Source organism: Solanum verrucosum, unplaced genomic scaffold, assembly GCF_900185275.1.
Source record: "Solanum verrucosum unplaced genomic scaffold, falcon-dt-bn FXZP01000064.1, whole genome shotgun sequence".
Lineage (NCBI taxonomy): Eukaryota > Viridiplantae > Streptophyta > Magnoliopsida > Solanales > Solanaceae > Solanum > Solanum verrucosum.
The window spans coordinates 1518475-1541045 of record NW_026020144.1 but is presented as its reverse complement, the minus strand read 5'-3'; the positions used below and the strand labels follow the sequence as shown (position 1 = coordinate 1541045).

At 37.1% G+C, this 22571-nt stretch overlaps 2 protein-coding genes and 1 non-coding gene across 3 annotated transcripts; all 3 read right to left on the bottom strand.

The window, feature by feature from the left end:
* Positions 1–2880: 2880 nt before the first annotated feature.
* Positions 2881–17431, bottom strand: LOC125827638 (lysine-specific histone demethylase 1 homolog 3). The gene is made up of 9 exons (XM_049506945.1): positions 17283–17431; positions 14507–17189; positions 11972–12113; positions 9429–11795; positions 9250–9343; positions 8383–8861; positions 5893–6609; positions 5691–5765; positions 2881–3568 (listed from the first exon to the last, which is right to left on the bottom strand). Exons 2-9 carry the CDS (start codon positions 16807–16809, stop codon positions 3503–3505), a joined length of 6243 nt encoding a protein of 2080 aa, XP_049362902.1. The 5' UTR covers positions 16810–17189; positions 17283–17431; the 3' UTR covers positions 2881–3502.
* Positions 4104–4208, bottom strand: LOC125827971 (U6 spliceosomal RNA). Its single transcript, XR_007443018.1, has one exon. It is a non-coding gene; the product is annotated as a U6 spliceosomal RNA (small nuclear RNA).
* Positions 17432–20900: 3469 nt separating the features above from the next.
* Positions 20901–22571, bottom strand: LOC125827661 (aldehyde oxidase GLOX1-like). Its single transcript, XM_049506976.1, has one exon. The coding sequence runs from the start codon at positions 22569–22571 to the stop codon at positions 20901–20903; it is 1671 nt and encodes a 556-aa protein (XP_049362933.1).

Here is a 22571-nt window from a genome sequence, read left to right as displayed (position 1 = left end):
CATTTGAGATCGTCAACCTGATCCATCACTTGAGCTATAAATGGGCCTTAACCCGACTGTGATTAAAGAAGTATGTGTGGGCCTAAAAGCCCATCTTTGGAACATGAATTTAAGTCGTAACTATCCTGCGTAAAATTTTTACAAGTTTAGCCATTTCAGACATACGGTGTCAGAAGTTCAGACATTTACTTGTGATAGAATCCACGACATCAATAACATATCTAATATAATCTTACAAGTACGGTGTGGAGAGAGTAGTGTGCGCGCGAAGACCTTACCCTTATCTCGTAGAGATAGAGAGGTTATTTCCGATAGACCCCTGGCTTAACCCCCACCCACCCACCCAAAAAAAAGGGAACAGATGGAAAAAAGAGAGAACGAAAATGAAAGCAGTAACAACACAACAAATAAACAACAACAACAATAACAATATACCTAGTGAAATACCACAAGTGGAATCTGAAAAAGATAAAATATACCGAGACCATATCCCTACTTCTTAGAGTTAAAGAGACTATTCCCGAAGAACCCTCGACTCGAGTATAACGTTAATGAAAAAATAAAAAACGAACAAAGCAACTAATAAGAAAACAATACCAACCTCAATGAAATAATACAGACATCAAATATTTACGTAAAATTTAGCTTGGAAATCCCAAAACTTTTGTCAAACTCGTATGTTTAAACTTTGTGAATTCTTCTATTTCATTTCACTCATGGTAATACCTCACCATTTTATCTCTAGTTTCGTTTCATTTTGTTCATAGTATCTCCATCCATTTTATCCATGACCTCAATTTAGTTTATTCATTTTCACCCGTGATTACTTTATTTATCCATCATGGTACGTCATACATTTCATGCTAAATAAAATAACAATTCAAATAATTTAAAAATAGTGAAATGAAATTGTTAACCAACATCGAGCAAAAGTTTCAAAGAAAAAAAAAAGGAATAGAAGCGAAGGAACAATTGTCTTTAAGTATGCATACACGACTCGTACAGCGTATTTGTACACAAAATCTAAAACACTAAATGGCATATAGGTCGTACCATAAAATGTTTACACCATAATCCAACTAAAGATTTCAAACATAAGGCCACTGGGCAGACTACTTAACAAGAAGCACTGCCATTTCAACTTCAGCGACCACGTTTAAGCCTCGTAAGGAACGAATTCTTCTCAGCTGCAACCTTCAACATTGATTACCATAATCATATGATTAGTGTACGCTGTCAAAATCAGAAAGACAAGGCACTGTTAAGCATTTAAGCAACATTAAACAAAGATAATAGGGGAAAATATCAGGGGAGGAAGGGAGATAATACCATGAAATCGGTAGAGGCAACTGCAATGATGAATCAACAGCTGCAAATCATCAATTATCTTGTAACAGAAATCTTACTGGCAAGCAAGTGCTTGTGCGCTGTGACAGTAAACAGGAACTAAATGCACATAGAAGATCTTGTGTGCACTTCTCAGTAGATCGAGGCAGACAACAGATGTAGGAGGTGACGTTATGAACTGCAGTGCTCTCTAGGGCACAAATAAGCACAGAAATCACAATCATGCATCAACAAGTTACTACAGGCCAAGGGAATTATGTAAAAGCTGTGTATATGACTTCCATACTAGCACATTGAAATCTGACATTGAACTAAATAACGGAAGTGGAAATAGTTACTTCGGCAAAGAGAATCAGCACAAACATATTTGGCTAATTAAAAGACTATAAAGTCCACTACAATTGGCCAGTAAAATAACAATGATCACTGGCCTAAAGAATTTCAGGCTTCCTCTTTGTATGGCTGCCTGACCTGAACATCAGAAGACTTATATTTCCATCTTTATCTACCGCATTGACCATGAGGAAAACAAGAGATTTTGACTAGACGTTAGCAATCCAATCAAGAACCTCTTTCCCCATTTCAACATCATTCTGCACTGAACAGCATAGCTGATATTTTCATCTGTATCTACTGCCAGTAGTACACATACTACCGGTACCGGTACTCCATTCCAAGATGTTCAATATGATAAGTTATATGTTTCTGCAGAACTGTATACGATCAAATTTCACCAACCTCAAACCGAGGGTATACTACTAGCCTGATGGATAGACCCATCTCCTTGAAATCTTAAGAGAAACAGAGTGAGACAATAGGAGGAAAAATGACCACAATTTCTAATTGGTAATACCAAAATAAAAGCAGGCCCTCAAAAGTAAATAGCAAGGCAGAGTGAAATCAAGAAAAGCAACCTGTAAGGACTGGAAATAGCAAGTCGTCCAAAGAGAAGACTCTCCTCCTGCTGCCAAGTAGTCTCTCAGCTCTCAGCTCTCAGCTATATGCTTAACCTGACAATAAAGGAAATATATAAGATCAGATAACGCATGTGAGAAATCAACAGATTACTAGTGTTATGCATAAAATTCTATAGCATGCATCTTTTCAGCAATTGCAAACTTCTAATGCAGAATGAAAATGTCTTTGACTAACTTATCCCTTGAAAGAATGTGAGTACATGGGGAAACAATCACCTCACTTTCAACATAAAAATGGCATGTACTACCCAGAAAATTCGCACACACCTTCAGAGAGAATAAAGATCATTCCTCACTTGGGGGGGGATGGAGAAGGCGATCTAGAAAACTCACTTATGTACTCCCTTTGCTCCCTCTTCTTTTGGCCTTCTTCACTGGATAGTGCATAGGGATTAAGAAACCTCATGAACAAAGTTCAAGCCACTTGGACACAATCGCCAAAAGCACACATCTCAACAATGTTCTCTTTGATTGAGTGGAGCAGTCCACAGATCATAGAAAGAAATTCAATATAGCATATCTAAGAGATTTCATCTACACTATAAGAAAAAAAATCTTAAGAGGGGAGATAGAAGGAGGGTTTTGTTTTTACTTATTCTGAGAAATCAATATTTCAAAATGAAGGAAGCATATGACGCCCTCAAAATGTTCTGTATATTTGTTCCAATGATAACAATCCTGAGCTGTACACATACCAAAACTAAAGAAAAGTCAGAAGTGATTGTTCATCAAAGGGGAACCCTGAACTGAAAGAAACAAAGGGCTACTTTTCTTCTATATAATACAACTTCAAATCTGACTACCAATTCTAAACCTAATCTTGCTATCTCTGAAGGAATTCACATCAGTCAGCAGGAGTAGTAGTATAACATTCACATGACAGACATGTTTTCACCGACTTTGCCACCTTGAGAATGTTTCTTGCAGACACACCGCAACAGAAATGTCAAAAGTCTCAAATTTGCAGGACAATTAATCAGTCTCTTACAATAAACAGTCCATGATACGCTCAACAAAACAGTCTCTGAAGACAACAACTAGCTTGGCAAGGATAATTGTTCAATGAAGCCTGCATTCCTCACTCGTCGATGATTGTTGCACCCACTCATGAAAAAGTTGATGAGACTAATCACCCTGCGGTAAAGCATCAATAAGAGTGACTGCTCATCCTTTGTCCATTATGATTTTGCACCCGGCTTCATCTGAATATGCCTTTCAATCAACTTGTCCACGAAATCTCTAATCTGCAGATTTACCAATACAACAAATCAAAGGCAGAAAAGCAATGAAAAGTGAAAATAAATACCAAGCATATTGAGCAAATGCTATAAAAAAAAATACAAGTGTTTTTAGTTGGAGTATATCTCCAAACAGATCCACATAATTTTTAGTCTTATTTTATTTTTATCATAATAATCCAACCTATCCAAAGAGGTCTGTATGGAGGAAGATATAATGACAGAGGATAAGAAAAACATCCCTGTATTCCCGTTCCCATATCTTATGTCATATTTGCTCTTCCACGGTTTTGAGATGCGAAAGATGGCTAAAAGGTTTTCATGTACAATAGAAACGTTTGTTGTGGTGAAGGGCAGATCTGGAATAAAAGCAACCACTTTGATGATTACATACTATTGAGAACTCCAGAAAAAGGAAAGAGTGAAAATAATACAAGATTAAGGATCAAGTTTTTCTTCCAACACCAAATCTTTTCACTTGCATAGAGCTTGGAGAGCTAGAGTAGAATATTTTCACTCTCAGCAATGTTTTCAGCCGAGGACAAATGCATGAAGGCTTGAAGATTTGTGTTTGTCATCCTTGTGAACAGGCCATGCTAATCTTTTCTGTATTGTTCCATTTTATAGGATGTTACCAGAAGACTATACATGGAGGCAAGAAGAGTAAATAGCAGTTCCTGTGATTATGTTTCATGTTTTGTTTCCTTTTTCTACTGTGGGGATTAGTCGTACTTTGCAAGGTTTGACAAGATATAACCCAATTTAAAGAAAGAAACAAATACTATCTCTGCAAACTTAAGCGTACTCGTTATAAAAGTTTTAAGATATCTATTGTTCGGAAGTTAAAAAAAGGAGGAAACAATAAATCAGCATAGCTGCTTAAAGGCTGTCCTGTCCACAGTCTAGAATTTGAAAGAATAGGCTTCTCTCCTCTCTTACTCTCAAACCAAACAAGAGAAAACAGTTCCCTTTCACTATCTCCTGCACTTGCCCATTCCCATTTCTCTTTTCTTTCTTCTTATTTTCTGTTTATAATTGTGGTCCTTTCCATTCTCTTTTTTTTTTATGACAAGGAAAACCCGCAGCCGCTACCCCTTTGGGTGCGCACAGGGTTAAACCCCCGCTCCTATGCAATAGCTCGCAAACCACACAGAAGAGGTAACCCGCACTAACCAAGCCTGGTGCGACAAGCTCGACCCAGAAGGCAAATCACTTACTTTCGCTAGCAAGGGGTTTCAAACTTGAGACCTCCAACATGGAAGTCCTAAGTCCAAATCACTGCCTAATTTACCCCCAAAACAAAATCTCCACTTTCTGCTATAAGATATATGTAAAGGCACTTTATCTGATAACAGTGAATGGTGGGAAAGCTTGTTCAACAATCTCATATTCAACCAATCAATTATGCCTCAATCTCACTCAATCCCATCATTTCAATACTAGACAATTTGGCTTTTAAGGAAAGTTAAGAAACTAAACCTAGAATTAAAGGTTCTCTATATCTCATACTCATCCCTATGGACTAAACCAGGTAAACATCATACCTAATGCAAGTAAGAAAATAAGAGTCATTTGCATGAGAAAAAGCAGATGTCTTTTTCCCTTTTCCAAGTTTTAAGATATACAAATGAATGTTTGCCAAATTTCCAACAACTAGACCAAGAGTGGCTCTTCTGTATACAGGAACCCATATTACCAAGGATAAATCACAATTCACACCTAAAGTTCCAATCAATAGTTTAACCTCTAAACCTTCTCTAACCACAGAAGAGGGGGAAATCCTTTTCTGAGAAAGCAAAAAAGGGGCAGGTCTTCCACACTCTTTAACACTTAGCATTTGGTGAACTGCCATATGAATTTAAAGGAACTGACGTGAAAGGTCTTTGGCCAGACTAAATTTTGGAATAGTGGAATTTTATACACTAAGAGAAGGGTCAGTCTTCCATAGGCTTATGCTTATTTGCATTTAATGTAACTCACAGCTTTATTAGCTTTGTGTTGCTTTTGAAATGCATATATTGTAGATTAAATTTCTAGTTTAAAGAAACTTTAAGAGTAGCGCAACAATAAGCAGTTAGAACCTATTAAACAATGCAAAAAGGTGACATCAACTGAGAGTAGTTTGTACCTTGTTTTTACGTTTGAAATCAAGAAACTCGTACACAAGCATGGCTTTTTCAGCATCTGTGGCATGTTCCATTACCTGGAGTTGGGAACAGGATCAGTTCATTATAGATATAAAAAGATTAAAGAACCTCAATTATGTAAACAAAGAATAAAGAATCCAACAGGCTACGAGAAGTTGGGGTGAGTCAGGACAAAAATCAGACCTTTGTAGCAGTTTTCTTCATTATGGATTTATACCCCTCCCTGTCGAGTTTCCTTGCTTTATAAAGAGGCATCAGCAAAGACGCAACATAATCAACAACAGCCAGCTTAATTCTTTCTGCTCCTCTCGGTTGATTATCTAATGCCTCTTTATTTACAGTAATTTGTGAGGCAGAGCTTTCACACACTAACACATCATGCTTTCTCATATCCATTTTGGAACTCACGTTTGAATCCTCTTCATCAGTGACATGCATCACTGGATCATAGAAATCTGAATTAGCAGCAGCTGCTTGACATTGCCACATTTCAATGGCATTGTAATCCTTTATCCCTACACTATTTGAGCTATCAACCCATGCTTTGGTGAATATACTACTATCTACAGGTGCACTTTCTCCAGAGTGCTCCTTAAAGTTAAACTGACATGCATTGTCATTTGAGAGGCTACGCTGTGAGCGATTATCAACAGACATTTTTGAACTGTCAAGGTTCACACCAGCAGCAGAAAAATCAACAGACCAATCCCTCACCCGGCAGTTGCGAGAATCAATTTCGGATAAACAATCTTGCCTTCCTCCCACACCGCCAGGCCAATTCCTTCTGATGTCAGACTCATCCATATTTGCATATTGTTCCCGTCGAGCAAATTTGTGAAATGAGGGTATCTTAGGAAGCTGCAGTGGCATGTTACACTTGGCACCAGATGAAGCATAAGCCTGCAATGAAGGGTAATCATTGTAGAGCTGCTTAAGAGGAAACCAAGATTTATTTGACAAAAAAGAACATAAGACAGACAAAAACATTTGCAATATAGAGAAGCCAGAATAGAGGTACTCAGAAGAACTTTCTTTTGGCAAGGAAATGAAGATAAAAGGAAGTATCATCTTGTCAAATGGGAAGAAATGAACATAATAGGGGGTGTGGGCATCAGAAACATGAAGTTTCAGAACCAAAGCCTTATGATGAAGTGGTTATGGAAGTTTGCATCTGCTGAGAACTCATTGTGGAAGGAAGTGATTGCTGCAAAATATGGAATGAGGGATAAGTGGATGACAACAAAGGTGACCTCTCCCAATGGGTCTAGTGTATGGAGATCTATCAGTGATCTATGGGATTTGGTGCTAGAAAGATCATATTGTAAGGTGGGAAATGGCAGAAAGATGGCGTTCTGGATGGACAAATGGTGTGGTCAGGTCCCATTAAGCCAAAGGTTTCCTGACCTCTACGACCTATGTCAAATGCAACAAGCAACTGTAGCCGAATTATGGAATGATCAGGGTGGAATTTGCACTTCAGGAGAAATTTAAATGATTGGGAGATGTGCAGAATAACTGAGTTTTTGGTTACCCTAGCACAATTTAGTAACCTGTCTGAGGAAGAGGACTCACTGGTGTGGAATGTGGGGAGCAAAGGGTGTTTCACAGTAAATTCAGCATACGAAGATCTCAACACAGTTGGCATTGAGGAAGTAGAATGGCCTTGGAAGATGATATGGAAAACCAAGATACCCTATAAAGTAAATTGTTTTACTTGGCTGTTAGCTAAGGAGACAGTTTTGACACATGAGAACCTGAACAAAAGAGGCGTTCACCTGTGTTCCAGGTGCTTTTTGTGTGAAGAGCAAGGAGAGACAGTCAACCATCTCTTCTTACACTGCAAGTGGACAACCCAGCTGTGGCAAATGTTCACCAATATGAGAGAGATTAAATGGGTGAAACCAGGAAGGATCAAAGAGGTTTTGAAGTGCTGGAATAGAGATGGAAATGCAGGAAGAAAGGAGGAGAGATGGAAGATGGTCCCATATGTATATGGTGGACAGTATGGCTAGAGAGGAACCAGAGATGTCATGAAGGAAAGCAGAGCAACATACAAAGATTTAAGCTTAACTGTTTAGCTCTGTATTATTTTTGGTGTAAACAAGTAGTCTTAGATAGCTCAGAAGTAATCAGCACAACTATAGACTGGCTGTAACTTGGTAGGTATAAGAGCTTATGTAACTACAACACTTTTGGAGGGGAACTACACTTTTGAGGTAGTATACCTGTGGATAAATATAGACTAACTGTTACTTTTATCAAAAAAAAAATATAGAGAAGCCCAAAAGCAAAATAACAGAGAATCCAACTTTGTGTTTTCCCCCTTTTTAACAACATATATACTCTAGGAATAATCAAAAAACAGTAAAAAAATATAGCATATTCCCTTCTCATATTGGACAAATGAATCAACACGACTAATAAATCTTGGGATGATACACCGTTATGTTGCTTTTGGGCTGCACCATATTATAAATGTTTTTATCTGTCTTTTTTTTTTTTTCCAAAAACAACATAACAGAGAATCCAGCTTTGTGTATTTCCCCTTTTTTCAATAACTTGCATACTCTAGGAATAACCAAAAAAACAGTAAAAATGTAGCACATCCCCATATTGAAAAATGAGTCACCACAATTAATAAATCTAGGGGACAATACATTATAAGACACTAACCTCAGCAGCTGCTAGAGCAGCAAGGCGAGCAGCTTCTGCAGCAGCAAACGCAGCCTTCTCTTCCTCAGACATGGGGAAATTTTGCCTTTCCTCAGTGGTATCATTTTGCCTTCCTACTGAAGCTTGAGAGGTTGATGGTTCAACAACTGGAATAGTTCCTAACGTGGCTTGCCTGACATTCAGCTTCTTGTTGTTGACATTAACAGCTAAGTGATTTCCAGCCGATGAAGAAACTTTAGAACTCCGTTTACTGTCTACTGCTGAAGGATGATTGCGAATAGGTGGTTTGCCAGGTGCTGCAATGTGTTTGCTCTTCGAAGTATCAGTGGCAGTGGATTGTCTTAGTAATTTCAGACCACCATTAGCAGCCTTCTCCTTTCGAAAAAGTTCTATCCATACATTGACAAGCTGACTTGCTACAGCACGTATGTCACGGCTAGTATGCACACAGACTTTTTCTTTAACCGTTTTCCCAATGCCTGAATAAAATATGACAGGAATAGAATCAGTTAAATCAATGCAAGGACAAAGCAAATACACTAATGATATGACAATTATAAGGATCATTAGCCATTAATGGATATAGAAAGCAAATATTTAGAGTTTAAAGCATACAAGCTGAAAAACATGAAACATTAACAGAGAATATTGATAGCCCCAATGGGGACGTGCATATAAATAATTTGAAGGTACAAATCAGCTTATAGCAAGCAACATTGGAATAAAGGTGAACAGTTCCAGAATAGCAGGACTGCCTCTTCCACCCACCCCCAAAAAGAAATCTCAAAAGAAGGTTCACAATAGAAAATCCAAAGGAGAGCAGAAGGGGGGTGGGGGTTAGTTCCTTTACTCAAAAGGGGAATGTACCTGACAGTCGGACTGCAAGCAAATCAGTTGAAACCAGTACTAGTACACGAACACAATGACGCAAGAGTTGGGTCCCATCCTTTCCCATGGAGTCCTGTGACCAACAAACATGAGTCAGACAACAAGCAATTTGTGTTCGACAGATAAGGCATGAAACTAAAATATGTGACGATTAATACCAGCATCCACAAATTAAGTGTGCTAAGCCCTTCTTTAGTTCCAGCAAAAGATCTCAAAACTTCTACCGGAAGTTTCAACAATTCTTTTGCGAGATGCAATCTTCCTGCTGTTGTATTGGCCTTACAGAACATGTCCCTTAGCAAATTCTCCCGGGTCACGATCTTCACCCCATCCAAAGACTCCTTGCACAAAACACTTGAGAGCTCCACTGCTTCAAGTCTCTTCATAATGTCCCTTATTTCACTCCTTTCAACATCTGAATGCCTCTTTGCATCCTCCATTGCCTCTACTTCTGCTGTGTAATCAGTGCCTGTAGTCAATATGTCAATTATGCGCACAGCTTCCCGTAACCCACTCATCATTGCACCACCAACCGTGTCAGGGTGCTCCTTGCAGGTAGCTTCACCTGCAAAAAATAAACAGTTCTCCACAGGCCGGCCCAATATGTCATAATCTTCTCCCGATGACCCTACAGCCACATAAGAGTAAGCCCCATAGCTATAAGGATCTTTTCCCCAGTTGGTGACCACTGAAGCAACTGGATCAGGTACCTTTTTCTCACCATAAAGCTTCCGCAGAACCAGTAACGAATGCTTTACATGGTCATCGGAGCTCATTTCCTGGCCATCTATAGCAGCTTTTCCAACCACTAACGCTATAAGAACAGGTGCCCCAACAGTTTTCTTGACATTCCAGAACATAAAGCATCTGCCCCTCTCGTCTGTATCTTCAGCAGTCGCACCAAAGTAATCAATAGAATCATCCCAAAATACTTCAGGAAACTCCAAGACAACTTTATTAAGAACACCAAAGCCAAGCCGTTGGATAGATAAATCTTTCCAGTGGGGTAAAGGTGGTGAAAATTTAATGGCTTCCGCCTTAAGACACCCTAATGGAACTGTAATAAGGACTGCATCTCCAGAAAACTCTCGTCCATTTGTCGTGGAGACTTTTACCTTGTTAAACAAATCATTTTTTGATGGAACATCTTCTTTGCAATATGAAACATCAGTAACAATGTGGTTCAAGTGAACGCAAAGTTCCTCACCTAGTGCTTCAACAACGGAGCTGTAGCCGCCTTTAATCATACAATGAGCTCCACCAAAACCTCCATATGCATCATCCTGATTCCAATAAGGAAGAGAGACTTCTTTAAGCAATGCAGCACAACCATACTCCAAGTTAGCAAAATGCCAATCCATTACCCTCCTCTCTGGGGGACTCAAGATCTCTACCTTAGAATTATTATTTTGAGGAACTCCACCATCAGAAAGTGCCGTGGATTCCACTGCTGTCACTGATGATTTTTGTGGTTCATTACCCATATGATTTCTTGCGGAACGGGCCTTCTGGCGCTTCTTAAGGGCATATTCTAAACCATCCTCCAGGGACATCCGCATCGCATGCTCCCCTTTTTGAGCAACCAACAGTACCATGTCATCCAATAAGCTATTGAATTCCGCTTCCAATGCTTCATCCAGATCTGCTGGTACTTTCTGGCCAGTAGCTACATCGTACAGGGGACAATCACTGTTCAATACAGTCAATTCAAGACCCAACTGTGCACAAATCAATGAAGAAGGATCTGGTCTTCTGTCAGTCGCCACATCTGCCTCAATACCAGTAATAATGCTAGCACCAAGGTCCACTGGAACAGAGAGAGACGAGCGATCGGTAAAAACACGACCACCTATTCTACTTCTGGCCTCGAGCACGGTGACATGAAAACCTTGGCGCTTCAGGTGCCGTGCTGCAGTTAGGCCAGCAGGACCAGCACCAACAACAATTATTTCTTTTTTCCCTTTAGCATCACAGCACGTGTTTTGCCTTTGACTCCCTAATGAGTTAGGTGTGAACCCACAAGAATCTTCTGAAATCAGAAGATGTTTATCGGCTGCTCTAACATCAATCTCTGTACTGTTGGGAGGCAAAAGATCTGGATCTACAATATTCTGTAATTCACTATCCTTAACTTCACTTGAAGGCACTTGAGCAACTAAACCTAGATCAAACGGTTGACGCGGTGACTGAATATCAGGATAACCATTTACACGGCAATCATCAACAGGACATTCTTGAGGCTCTGCTAAAGCCGGTAACTCTATGGCCCGCCTATCAATGAGCTGGCAATCAGCTCCACATTTTTCTGTCTTTTTCCCTTCATCAGATAAGACATCATTCTTCTCCGGCATGATAATCTCAGAACTCTTTGACCTCCCAAGAATAAAAGAAACTCCATCGTCTCTATCAGCAACAGAAGCTCCAGACTTTTCTATAGTCTTTTCTTCCTTCAAAATTTTCAAGTTGTGTTCAACACCATTTTCAGCTTTATCCTTTTCAGAAGCAATTCCAAAATTTATGTAGCCCTGTTTAAAAGTGGTTAAACTGTGAAAAACAATGATAAGCAAGCAAGCAAAGAGAAGTTCATGAACCAAAGTAGTTTTATAGAGAAAGATCATACAAAAAAGAAGGGGCAGATCTCCTTTGTAAAGCTTGAATAAGAAAGTTCAAATGTTAACTAGGAGAATTGCAAAAAACTTACACATTGATCAAGAAATGAGTAAATTTGCCTAATTAAAGAAGCCCGAGGTGACTCATCCGCTAAAGGGGTTTCAGACACTCCACATTCTGAAAGTGGCAAGACGCGACTGATGTCTTTATTCCAAAGGCTCAAAATTTGATTCCTGCATCGCAACAAAGATTCACCAAAAGAGAAGTAGAGTCAATTATGAAAATATGTAAAACAAATACGATTACACTGCATCATAATGGAAAGTTAACATGCAGATTACACTTTGATCCCCAGCCTACGCAAGTTAACAATGCAAAGTGCCAAAACAAAAAACTCCTTCAGTCACAAAACTTAGATTTCCACTGCCCATTAACAAATAATTCAGAGTAAGAAAGCTTTCAAGAATAGTTTAGAGAGAGCTTTCTTAACATTGAAGAAATCCCCTACGGGCTTCTGGTGATCTGCTTCGACTTAGTACACCGGTTCGAAACTCCGGGGTGTATGCCTCTGCCCCTCGACTGTAGTTATAAGAGAGAAAACCTGTTTAAAGAAAAAAAGAGTATCCGGAACAATATTCCAATTGTCCATACATGAACATACATAAGCCTAACTTCCTAAAGAGTGGCTTTTGTATAAATTATATGAGAAGGGGAAAGGTCGGGCGTGTATAAGTTACAGTACATGCTGCAAGTTGGGGTAATGTGAGAACCCTAAAGACCCACCCACCTGCATTACATAGAAATTTTAAATTCTCTCTTTTTATTTAGAAAAGAAATTTAGCCTTATAGTATTACTATCCTAAACGGATCATCACCACTCATGTTCCTAATTTGAATACTTGCAGTGCTCGTGCACAATATGTTTGTTGAGAAGAAAAGCGGAGATTGGAGCAGAAGTAAAAGTGGAGTGTCAGGATATATCTCTTGTTTGCTGAGATGCAACCAAAAGTGAGAAGTTGGATTTCCCTACACATCAGCTTTTCCAATCCGTCTAGAACTGAAATGAAATGAGAAAGGATATTTGCTTTTACTTCCCTTCCAAGTAGCAACCATACCCAACTCAAATAAAATAATCAATATTCACCAAAGAAGGAAGGAAGAAAGTTAGCTTCTCTGTATCGTACCCTCCCTTCCCTTCTGGGAACCAAACATAGTCTAATGATATTCTCGTAGGATGCATCGTGGAACAATTGGTACTTTGGATCTCTAGATAGATTTGAAACTAATATCCCGTTCGAAAAGGAAACTACTTGCTCCCTTCTCTTACAGACCACCAGGGTATGAATGTAAAGACGCATAAAAGGAGGGTGAAAAACCTACCTATCCAACCAACTGCTTTTACGCACATTAATAAAGAAGGTACTTTTCAATTTACCTTATCAATAAAGTACAGAAATTACTTTCCAGTCATTCATAAACTAGAAAGTATATTTAGCTTTATCAAAATTATCTAAAATACTAAACAAAGTAAACTTAAAAAATATTGGATAAAGCAGATAGCTCTTTTGTTGATCAATGGTTATCACGGTAGGTAGACCATAAGAGATGACACCAATGTGAACACATCAGAAACCAATAAGTTGTTCCAATTACATAGCCAACTAAAGAAATAGTGTGTGCACGTTCAAAAAATAAGCCTATCACATCATAGGTAGATAGATATATATATATATATATATATAGAGAGAGAGAGAGAGAAAGAGGGAGAGAGAGAGAGAGGGGGGGGGGAGACCGAAGTTCAAATTCTAAGAGAACAAGGGACGGAAAGATGCTAACCCCAAGGGCTTTAGTCTAGTAGTAACAGTGCAGCCTGCACTGTGATGTGTGGGTTAGGTGCATACCACAGGTCAAACCTTGCGGCAGACAAAAGAGAAAATCCTAATATTTGAATGGAGAATGGTAGAGGGCAGCCCATTATCACCATGTATTGAACTGTTCGCCACTAGTCCTGGGGGATTTCTTGGTAATCATAAAAAAGGGGAGGAAAGATACTACGCTTTAAAGGCATACTTTATCTAAACTAAACCTTCAAGCAACATCACCTGTCTAAAAGAGAAGAGAAGAATTTTTTGCAATATCGTCCCAGTATTTACTGAAACTAACAAGAAACACGGCCATTGCTTGCCAGCAGACTAAACAGAGATAACCCATCTGAATTATGTTGTAAGTAGTCAAAAATGAAACTATTAACTAGAACTTTCTCCCCTTTCACCATAAGAACTATCTTTGAACTTTATTTGTGTGGTCTTTTTCCCTCAAAAGGAGGTCCCTAGTTCTAACTCTTAGAACAGTTCTTTTTAATCGCTTAACCCTTAGACGATTCTATCTAATGACTTTTCAAGGAAAGCAGGAGCATATTTATTTCTCTGTTCAAATAGCCATAGATTAGCTCAAGTTTTGCAATAATGAACCGGAGCAGAGATTAGAATGAACCCAAAGAAACAAAATTAAAAGAAAGATTATAAACATAATTTAGTTATCTCATGGAAAAATCTCTTGTAAGGCACTTAATAGCAAGGTATTAGAAGACCGGATATGGTATTCAGAGTGCAAAATCTGTCATTACCTGCATTCCAGAAATTCTAGGAGTCCAACTCTGCGCTTCAGGACCTCCTTAAACTTGATTCTTTCTACTGGGCCAACTTCACGAGCTTTAAGTCCAACAGATACTGCTGCTACCCCGCCATTTTCAGTATCCATAACTATCAACGACGAGTCAAGCTTCTCTCTTGTTTTGAAGTCATGTCTACCCTCTCCATCTTGATGACTTAAAAAAAAATCTTGCCCATGCACCAGAACGTCCCAATCCACATCCCCCTCATAGGCCATATCCCCGTGCCTACGCTTTTTAGTCTTGCGTGAAGCACGTTGACCTGAAAAGAGTCTCTGCTCTTTTTCTTCAGCTGCCAGCTTAGACTCAGTCTCTTCAGCAACACTTTCATCACATTCTGGTGTAATTGACGGAGAAGATGTGCCATCAGCCTCATCATCTCCATAAACAAAGACACGACTTTGATGATGTGAACCTTCACAATTCTCATCAGCCAGTTCACTCTGATGGAAAACCGAACTGCATTTGCGCAATGAGATAGCAGCATTATCAATAGTCATTTGTTTGGAAGAACCATATAAGTCATTACTATTCTCCATGATTTGGTCCTCCTGCTTCATCTGGCTGGCATTAACTTGCTGACTCCTTCCTACAGACACTGGAGATGACCCACCCACAAACACTTGACCACCCTCCTTTGGCAAAGAAACTGGAGCACAAGTTTGCTCATAAACAGAATCAACAGAAATTCGCTGCTGATCATCAAAGTCACTTGAACACTTCTCTGCTGCAATAAAATCAGGCGTCAAACGAACTTGAGCATACCCAGAACCTTCCATGTCTGTGTTCTCCTTGGCTGCAGTTGAACCTTCCAACCGGGAAGTGGACGAAATCAAAGTTCGACTAAACACATTTCCAATGCTTCCTTGAGATGTATGATCAAGTTTGTTCAATAACTGAACACTTCTACAAGAACCTGAATCATCTGCTCGATTTGAAGAGCACATTTGATCATCTACATGAGTTTCTCGGCTGCTTAAAATTGCATTTGAGTTCACATCCATATCAGCATTGAATTTGGTTTTTATCGTGGGATGCTCAAGCATCTCAACATTCTCAGGAGTAATGGTATCTGCAGACGAAACATCACGACCTGTTGCCATTGGACGATCACTAAAACGATCCTTGGAAGCAGACTGTTCATGAAAAGTAGAACAGTTCTTCATGACATCCTCATCATGAAGATCTTTGCAATTTCCACCCACAATATTATTTGTTGTGGCAGTTCCCTCCTCACTAAGTTTACTGTGACATTTGACCTCACCATCTAGGACACCTGCGATCTTATTAAAACATGCTGGTACATCTAATTGAGATCCTTCAATGGAAGATGCATCATCTATGGCGATGCTTGATTTCAACAACTCAACATTGTTCAATGCAGACAAAGAAAGCTCTGGCTTTGAATCAGATTGTGATTGAATGAATTGCACAAATTCTTTATTTTCAGACAAGTGCATATCGACTGAACCTCCATCAAGTGACACATGCACATCCTCATTGGATTCAGGAATTTCTTCACCCAATTTCTGGCACATATTTGTGGATATGGAAGGAAAGATTTCGGTTGCAGTAGGGCTAGAGTTCAAAACATCACATAAAACTTCACTTTCCTTCCCTCTTTTCAACTGCAAAGAGCTGTGTGATTTCTTAATAAAACCAGATTGTGCTTTCTTCAGAAAAGCTGATAGTGAATCTTCTAGAATTCCATCCATGCAATTCGGAGAGCTTTTTCCACTCTCTTTATCATTTTGCAAGGACATATCCCCAGATATCTCCACTTTCTTCAGCTCCGAAGAAACCTTTGGTCTCTTACCTTTTCTCTTATTCCCTTTCTCGAAACCCTTATCAATTATCCCTTCAGATAGACATTCAACATCTGACAGACTCTTTTCCACAATTTTTGCCGCTACCTTCACAGACCCATCTGGAGATTCCCCAGTTAACTTACTGGCATTGCTACTTGAACTTTTAACAATTGTTGACACAGATCCACTATTCTTCTTCGGACCCCTCAATTTCTTCCTAAAACTAGCTAATGTATCATCCATGCCAACCAAATCTTCACCCTTAACCACCGTTTTCTGAATTACATCCTTACTACCACCTAAATCCACCTTCGCTTTCTTCGAGTGTTTTTTGCTTTTTAACTTCAACAAAGACCCAATAGGCTCATCATCTCCTGAATCAAACTTCATCTCAATCCGCTTCTTAGTTCCTCTCTCCAACCCTAACTTAACATTCTCTTCCTCCCCCATATCTAGCAAACCCTTATTAGGGTTATCAATTTATACTTACACCTCCTCCCTCCACATATAACAGACAACCCTTCCAAACACTAAATCAGCAAAACAAATCCAAATTTCACAAATCCTTAGGGTATCAATAAGCTTACACTTCCTCCCTCCACATATAACCCTAGCAAAAAATCCTTCTCACATACAACATACAAAATACAACCCTTCGAGATTACTGAATCATCCAAACAAACCCCAATTTCATAAACACAACAACAACATTCATATCCTAAGACACAAATCTTCTCCCTTTGAACCAATGCAAACAATTCCACAATACTATTTCAGTTTCCAGTAACTAAAAAAACATCCAATTATGCTAAACTCAACACTTTCCACACCTGTAAATCGTTAACAACACAAAACAGCTCAAAATTGAGAACAAAAAGTAACAAAATTACCAGAAAACTAGGGTTTTTTTTAAAGGATCGGACCTGAATGTTGAAGCTGTTGTTCCTTAGGTCGCGTGAGTGAAATCTTCTAAGAGAGAGAGTGGAGAAAAAGGGGGGGCTGCGCACGTTAGCATCACCGGCTGAAGGAAATCACTATTCCTACTGTCTCAAGGAAACGTTTGATGTATGATATATAAAAGTATATGGGCGATATGTTTTTGGGGGGATTTATATTTATACACAAAAAGAGGGTTAAATGTTTTTGGTGTGAATAACCCTTGTTTTATTTGGAGTTGGTAAGTAAATGACAAAAAGTAATTATGAAAATAAGATTCCATTTAATGTGTAACGTAAACTTCTGTTAGACTGTTTGTTGGGCGATACATTCAAAGTAATATGGCGTGTTGTATTCAAATGTAACGTGGCGTGTTATGAGACTATTAAGATCAATCAATATATGATTTTGATTTTTAATGGTTGTATGTATGTTTTGATTTGTACAATAATGAGGTTAATTAAGAGTTTGTCGATTTTTTATTTTACGATAATGTTGTTTGATGTTGCGTTTGTACGAACCTGAATGTGATTAGTTAGGTTGAAATTCTCTAAAATGTAATGCGGCATATTATTGAACTGTTAAGATCGGCCAATATGTATGGATGTCTGGATTTGTTTAATAATAAGGTTAGCTATGAGTTTAACAAAATTTTATGTCACAATAATGTCATTTAATGTCGCGTTTGTATAAATCTAAATGCGATCAATTAGGTTGACATTATTGATCTCTTAAATGTAACGTGACATGTTATTGGATTGTTAAGATCAATTAATAACTATTTTAATCCTTGGTGATCGTAGAATGTCTTGATTTATAGAATAATAAGGTTAATATATGAGTTTATCCATCTTTCATGTTATAATAATGTCATGTTTGTACATAATCTGAATAAAATCAGTTAGGTTGAATTCTTTTGAGCATAACACGACTTGTTATTGAATTGTTAAGATCAAGCAACAATGATTTAATCCTTGATGATTTTATGGATATCATGATATACACAACACAATGAAGGTAATTATGAATTTATCAGGTCTTTTATATTACGATAATGTCATTTGATGATATATTTGTTCTAACTTGCATGTGAACAATTTAATTGCAATTCTTTTAAATAGAATTTATGGTTTTTACTTTTTATTTGCGTGAAAGCTAGTTACAATTTTAATTTTATTGCAAATTATCTCATGAATTGAATTTGATCAATTAGGTTGAAATTCTCTTAAATAAAATTATGACCCTCTATTTTTATTTTCATTAGAGCTAGTTAAAATTTTAGTTTATTGCAAAGCATCTTGTATTTCTTATTAAGTTCAAGTTATTGTGAATAATCAATATGGATCGTCATAAAAATATATTGACTTGCTTGTTAAGGTAAAAAATGACTAAATATTGTTTAAACTTTTGAAAACGAACAAACAAATATAATGTAACACTTTAATGATCTATCGTTTAAATCTGTTAAGCTAATTTATTTATGTTTTGTGTTGAATCTTATTATTATAATTCGTATTTTAGAGTGAGAACGAGGGGATAAAGGAGAAGCAAGTGATAGGAGTATTAGAAGGAAAAGTTCAAGTTCTTGAATTTAAATATGTGTAATGTTTAATTTTGCTAAAATATTTATTATTTAATTTTGCTTGAAGGCAATGTGACATGTTATTGGTTGCTAATATTAGCCAACAATAACCTTAATTCATAATGATTATACAAATACCATGATCGTACAATAATAAAGTTAATCATAAATTTAACGGTTTTTTATATCACGACAATATTATTTAATGTCATGATTGTACAAACCTAATACGAGCAATTAGGTTGAAATTATCTTAAATATAACGTAACATGCTATTGGATTGTTAAAAATAGCCGACAACGACCTTAATCCTTAATGATTGTATGTCTTCCTAATTTGTACATTAATAAAGTCAAATGTGAATTTAACGATCTTTCTAGTTTCTATCAAGATAATATCATTCAATGTGATATTTATACAAATCTAAAAGCGATCGATTAAGTTGAGATTCTCTTAAATATATTGTGACATGTTATTAAATTGTTAAGATCAGCCAATAACGACCTTAATCCCTAATGATATTACAAGTGTATATCATGATTCGTATAATAATAAGGTCAATTATGAGTTTACAGTTTCTTTTATCACATGTTTGTACGAACCCTGAAAATGTCTGGTTAAGCTGAAATTCTCCAAAATATAATTAAGATCCCTTGTGTTTTTTTTTTTCATGAGAGCTAGCTATATTTTTAGTTGTTTTTTAATGAATGAATTCGTCTTCCTTATTAAGTTTGAATCAATCGTTCCTTCAAAATTCTATAATATAATATTTATGACCCTAATTTTTTTATATGTGTGTTTTACGTGTATGTCAAATTAATAGTACATGATTTTACAAACAACGTCAATATATATAAAACTTAATTTGATCTAATAAACTATAAAAAAAATTAAAGTATTAAAAGTTTTCATGCATAATCAATATGAATTGTCATATAATAATATATTGACTTATTTGTCAAGGTAAAGATGACTTAATATGAACCGAATCTATGAAGATGATCAAACAAATATAAAGTAACATGTTATTAAGTTATTGTTCATATTTATTTAATTTTTTTTTGTGTGTGTGTGTGTGAGAGCCTTGTTTTTGTTTTTGAAGTAGGAAAGTGGGGACAAAAAACAAATGATAGGATTATTAGAGAAAATTAAATTATTTAATTTAAACATATGCAACGTTTAATTTTGCTAAAATATTTTAATTCACTTAAATGTAATGTGACATGTTATTGAATTGCTATGATTGGCCAACAAAGATTTTTATCCGTAAGAATTGTATGGATAATAAGGTCAATTATAGACTTATCAGTTTTTCATGTCACGAAATATCATTAGATGTCACATTTATACAAACTTGAATGCAATCAATTAAGTTGAATTTCTTTTAAATGTAACGTGATATGTTATTGAATTGTTAAGATCAATCAATAATAACCTCAAGTCTTAGTAATTATATGAATGTCCTGATTTGTATAACAATAAGACACTTATGAATGTACTAGTCTTTCATGTCAACTGTCAAGACAAGTCATTCAATATCATATTAATACAAATTCAAGTGCTTTTAGTTAAAATTGAAATTCTCTTAATATAATGTAAGTACAGTAGAATAAAAAATTAATATAAAACGGAGGGAGTATAAATTAATTATGATTTAAACAAAGTTCAGGAGGTCAATTTTTTTAAAAATGCATAAAAGATATAATTTCTAATTAATTATAGTCTAGCTAATAAGAAAATATATAAAGACAGAATATGTTGAAGAAGCATGGTCACATTATATAATTAACATTATACTACCCCTTTTTTTTAATTTCCATGCCACCACATTATAGTATCCCATCATTTACATATCTTTCAAGTGTTGTAATTTATTAATATCCAAGAAAATGATTGGAATATATCGTCAATAAAAAATACAAAACAATCAAATATATTATTATTAATTTATTATTACAATTTTATTTTTATTTTTCAAAATCAAGAAAAGAATTAATCTCTATCACAAATATAACCAATGTGGTTATTGAATCTTGATCCAAATTCCTTCACTTGGTATATCTTGATTAACCACAAATAACATATAGTAACCAGGTGGTGCTAATTTACTAGAATTAGGGAAAATCGAACTGATTTGATAAGTGAATATTCCAGTCTTTTTTACCTTTTCACTCGAAAGAACAAGCATTCTTTGATTCATAGTATTCGAATGTGTGTTAAATCCAGGTGCAACCATAGTCACTTTAATCAAATTTGTGTTGAGGAGTGATCCGGAAAGAGTAAATCGAATGTTAACGCGTTGCCCATACTTGATATTTTTTTGAGAAGCGGGAGAAATGATTTGTGGGCGCAAATTAGCAGAGTTTGAATCCAGGTAGGATGGTGAGAATGCCTCCAAACTTAAATCCGTTGGAAAAAGAACTCTAGTGAAGTTGTAAAGCTCATTTGGATTACTACCACCAACAATAACTCGTCCATCACGGAGTAAAACTGTTGTTGAGTGATACATTCTAGGTATTGCATTCGGATTTTGCACCTCGAATCTAGAACCAGACGGGTTATCGGGTCGGTAAATTACCGGACTCAAAACCGGGTTCCTAGCAATTCCCCATCCGGCAGTGCCCGCCGCAGCTCCATTGACAATCAAGACATTTCCATTAGGTAAAATTACCATGTCACCCATTGTTCGAGCTAGTGGCATTGTCTCCATGGTCCATTGTGGATTCGGGTCGGTAATTGTAATCCGCCCGCAAGTATTTAAAGCACCCACAAAGGTATTAGCTCTTGCCGCTTTGAGGTATGAGCCAATTGGGGCTCCACCACATACCAAAACCTCAGCTTGAATTGTTTGTGCTTGCAAGTTCTTTAAAGGAAGAAGAACCGCAGAACCCGTACTTGGATAATTTCTCGGGTCACCACCGGGTATTTGTGGATACGTTTTCACTATCGTATTTGTTGTGTAATCGAGTAATATAGCTCGATTGTTCGCGAAAATGAATAAATTTCCGTCCACATTGAGAAAAACAAATGGGTAAAGATTGTTTTCCTCTTTAGGAACATTAGTTTGTTGAATAAACGGAAGACTAAATACTTTGTTTGTTGAAGCAGTTTTAGGATAAAACTCGTAGTTAAAAGCATCACGGCCTCCTATTATAATTTGCCTTCCGTCAGGAAGAATTTGATTGGCAGAATACCATCGACCTTGAATTAAGCCAGTTCCAATTTCTTGCCAGTCACAAGTGCTGCACGGTTTGAACGTTCTCACCATATTTCTTCCATCGTTGAATCCACCGGTTTGGACCAACGTACCGTCAGAGGTGGCAGATCCTGAGGAGCACCACACATCGGTCTGGACCATGAGGGGTCGTATTGAATTAGTGGACACGTCGTATTCTACAGAGTGGGCAGTGCAATCGACTTTCAAGGCAAGGTCTTTAGGATTGTTGCGACATTTGCCATTAGGCAAGGAGATGTTGGATGCACCAAAGTCAGTACGATCGTACATGATGACTCTATCGTTGTTGAGGAGTTGCATGTGCATGGCTGAAATGCCGATGTTGGACATAAGTAAGTCCCATTTTCCACCTGCAGCATTAGCCAAGTTCAAGTCATGACATGATAGTAAAAGAAGAAGAAGCAGCTGCCAAATAATAGTAATAATGTTGAAAACAAGAGTTGTTTTTTTAGTCATCAT

Bases quoted from the DNA above. Each gene is read 5' to 3' on its own strand.
- LOC125827638 (XM_049506945.1), bottom strand. From the start codon at position 16,809: ATGGGGGAGGAAGAGAATGTTAAGTTAGGGTTGGAGAGAGGAACTAAG. The intron at 12,114-14,506 runs GTAATGACAGAT...GTTGCGATGCAG, and splicing joins CTAGAATTTCTGGAATGCAG to GAATCAAATTTTGAGCCTTT. The intron at 11,796-11,971 runs GTAAGTTTTTTG...ACTTTTAAACAG, and splicing joins ACTCATTTCTTGATCAATGT to GGCTACATAAATTTTGGAAT.
- LOC125827661 (XM_049506976.1), bottom strand. From the start codon at position 22,571: ATGATGACTAAAAAAACAACTCTTGTTTTCAACATTATTACTATTATT.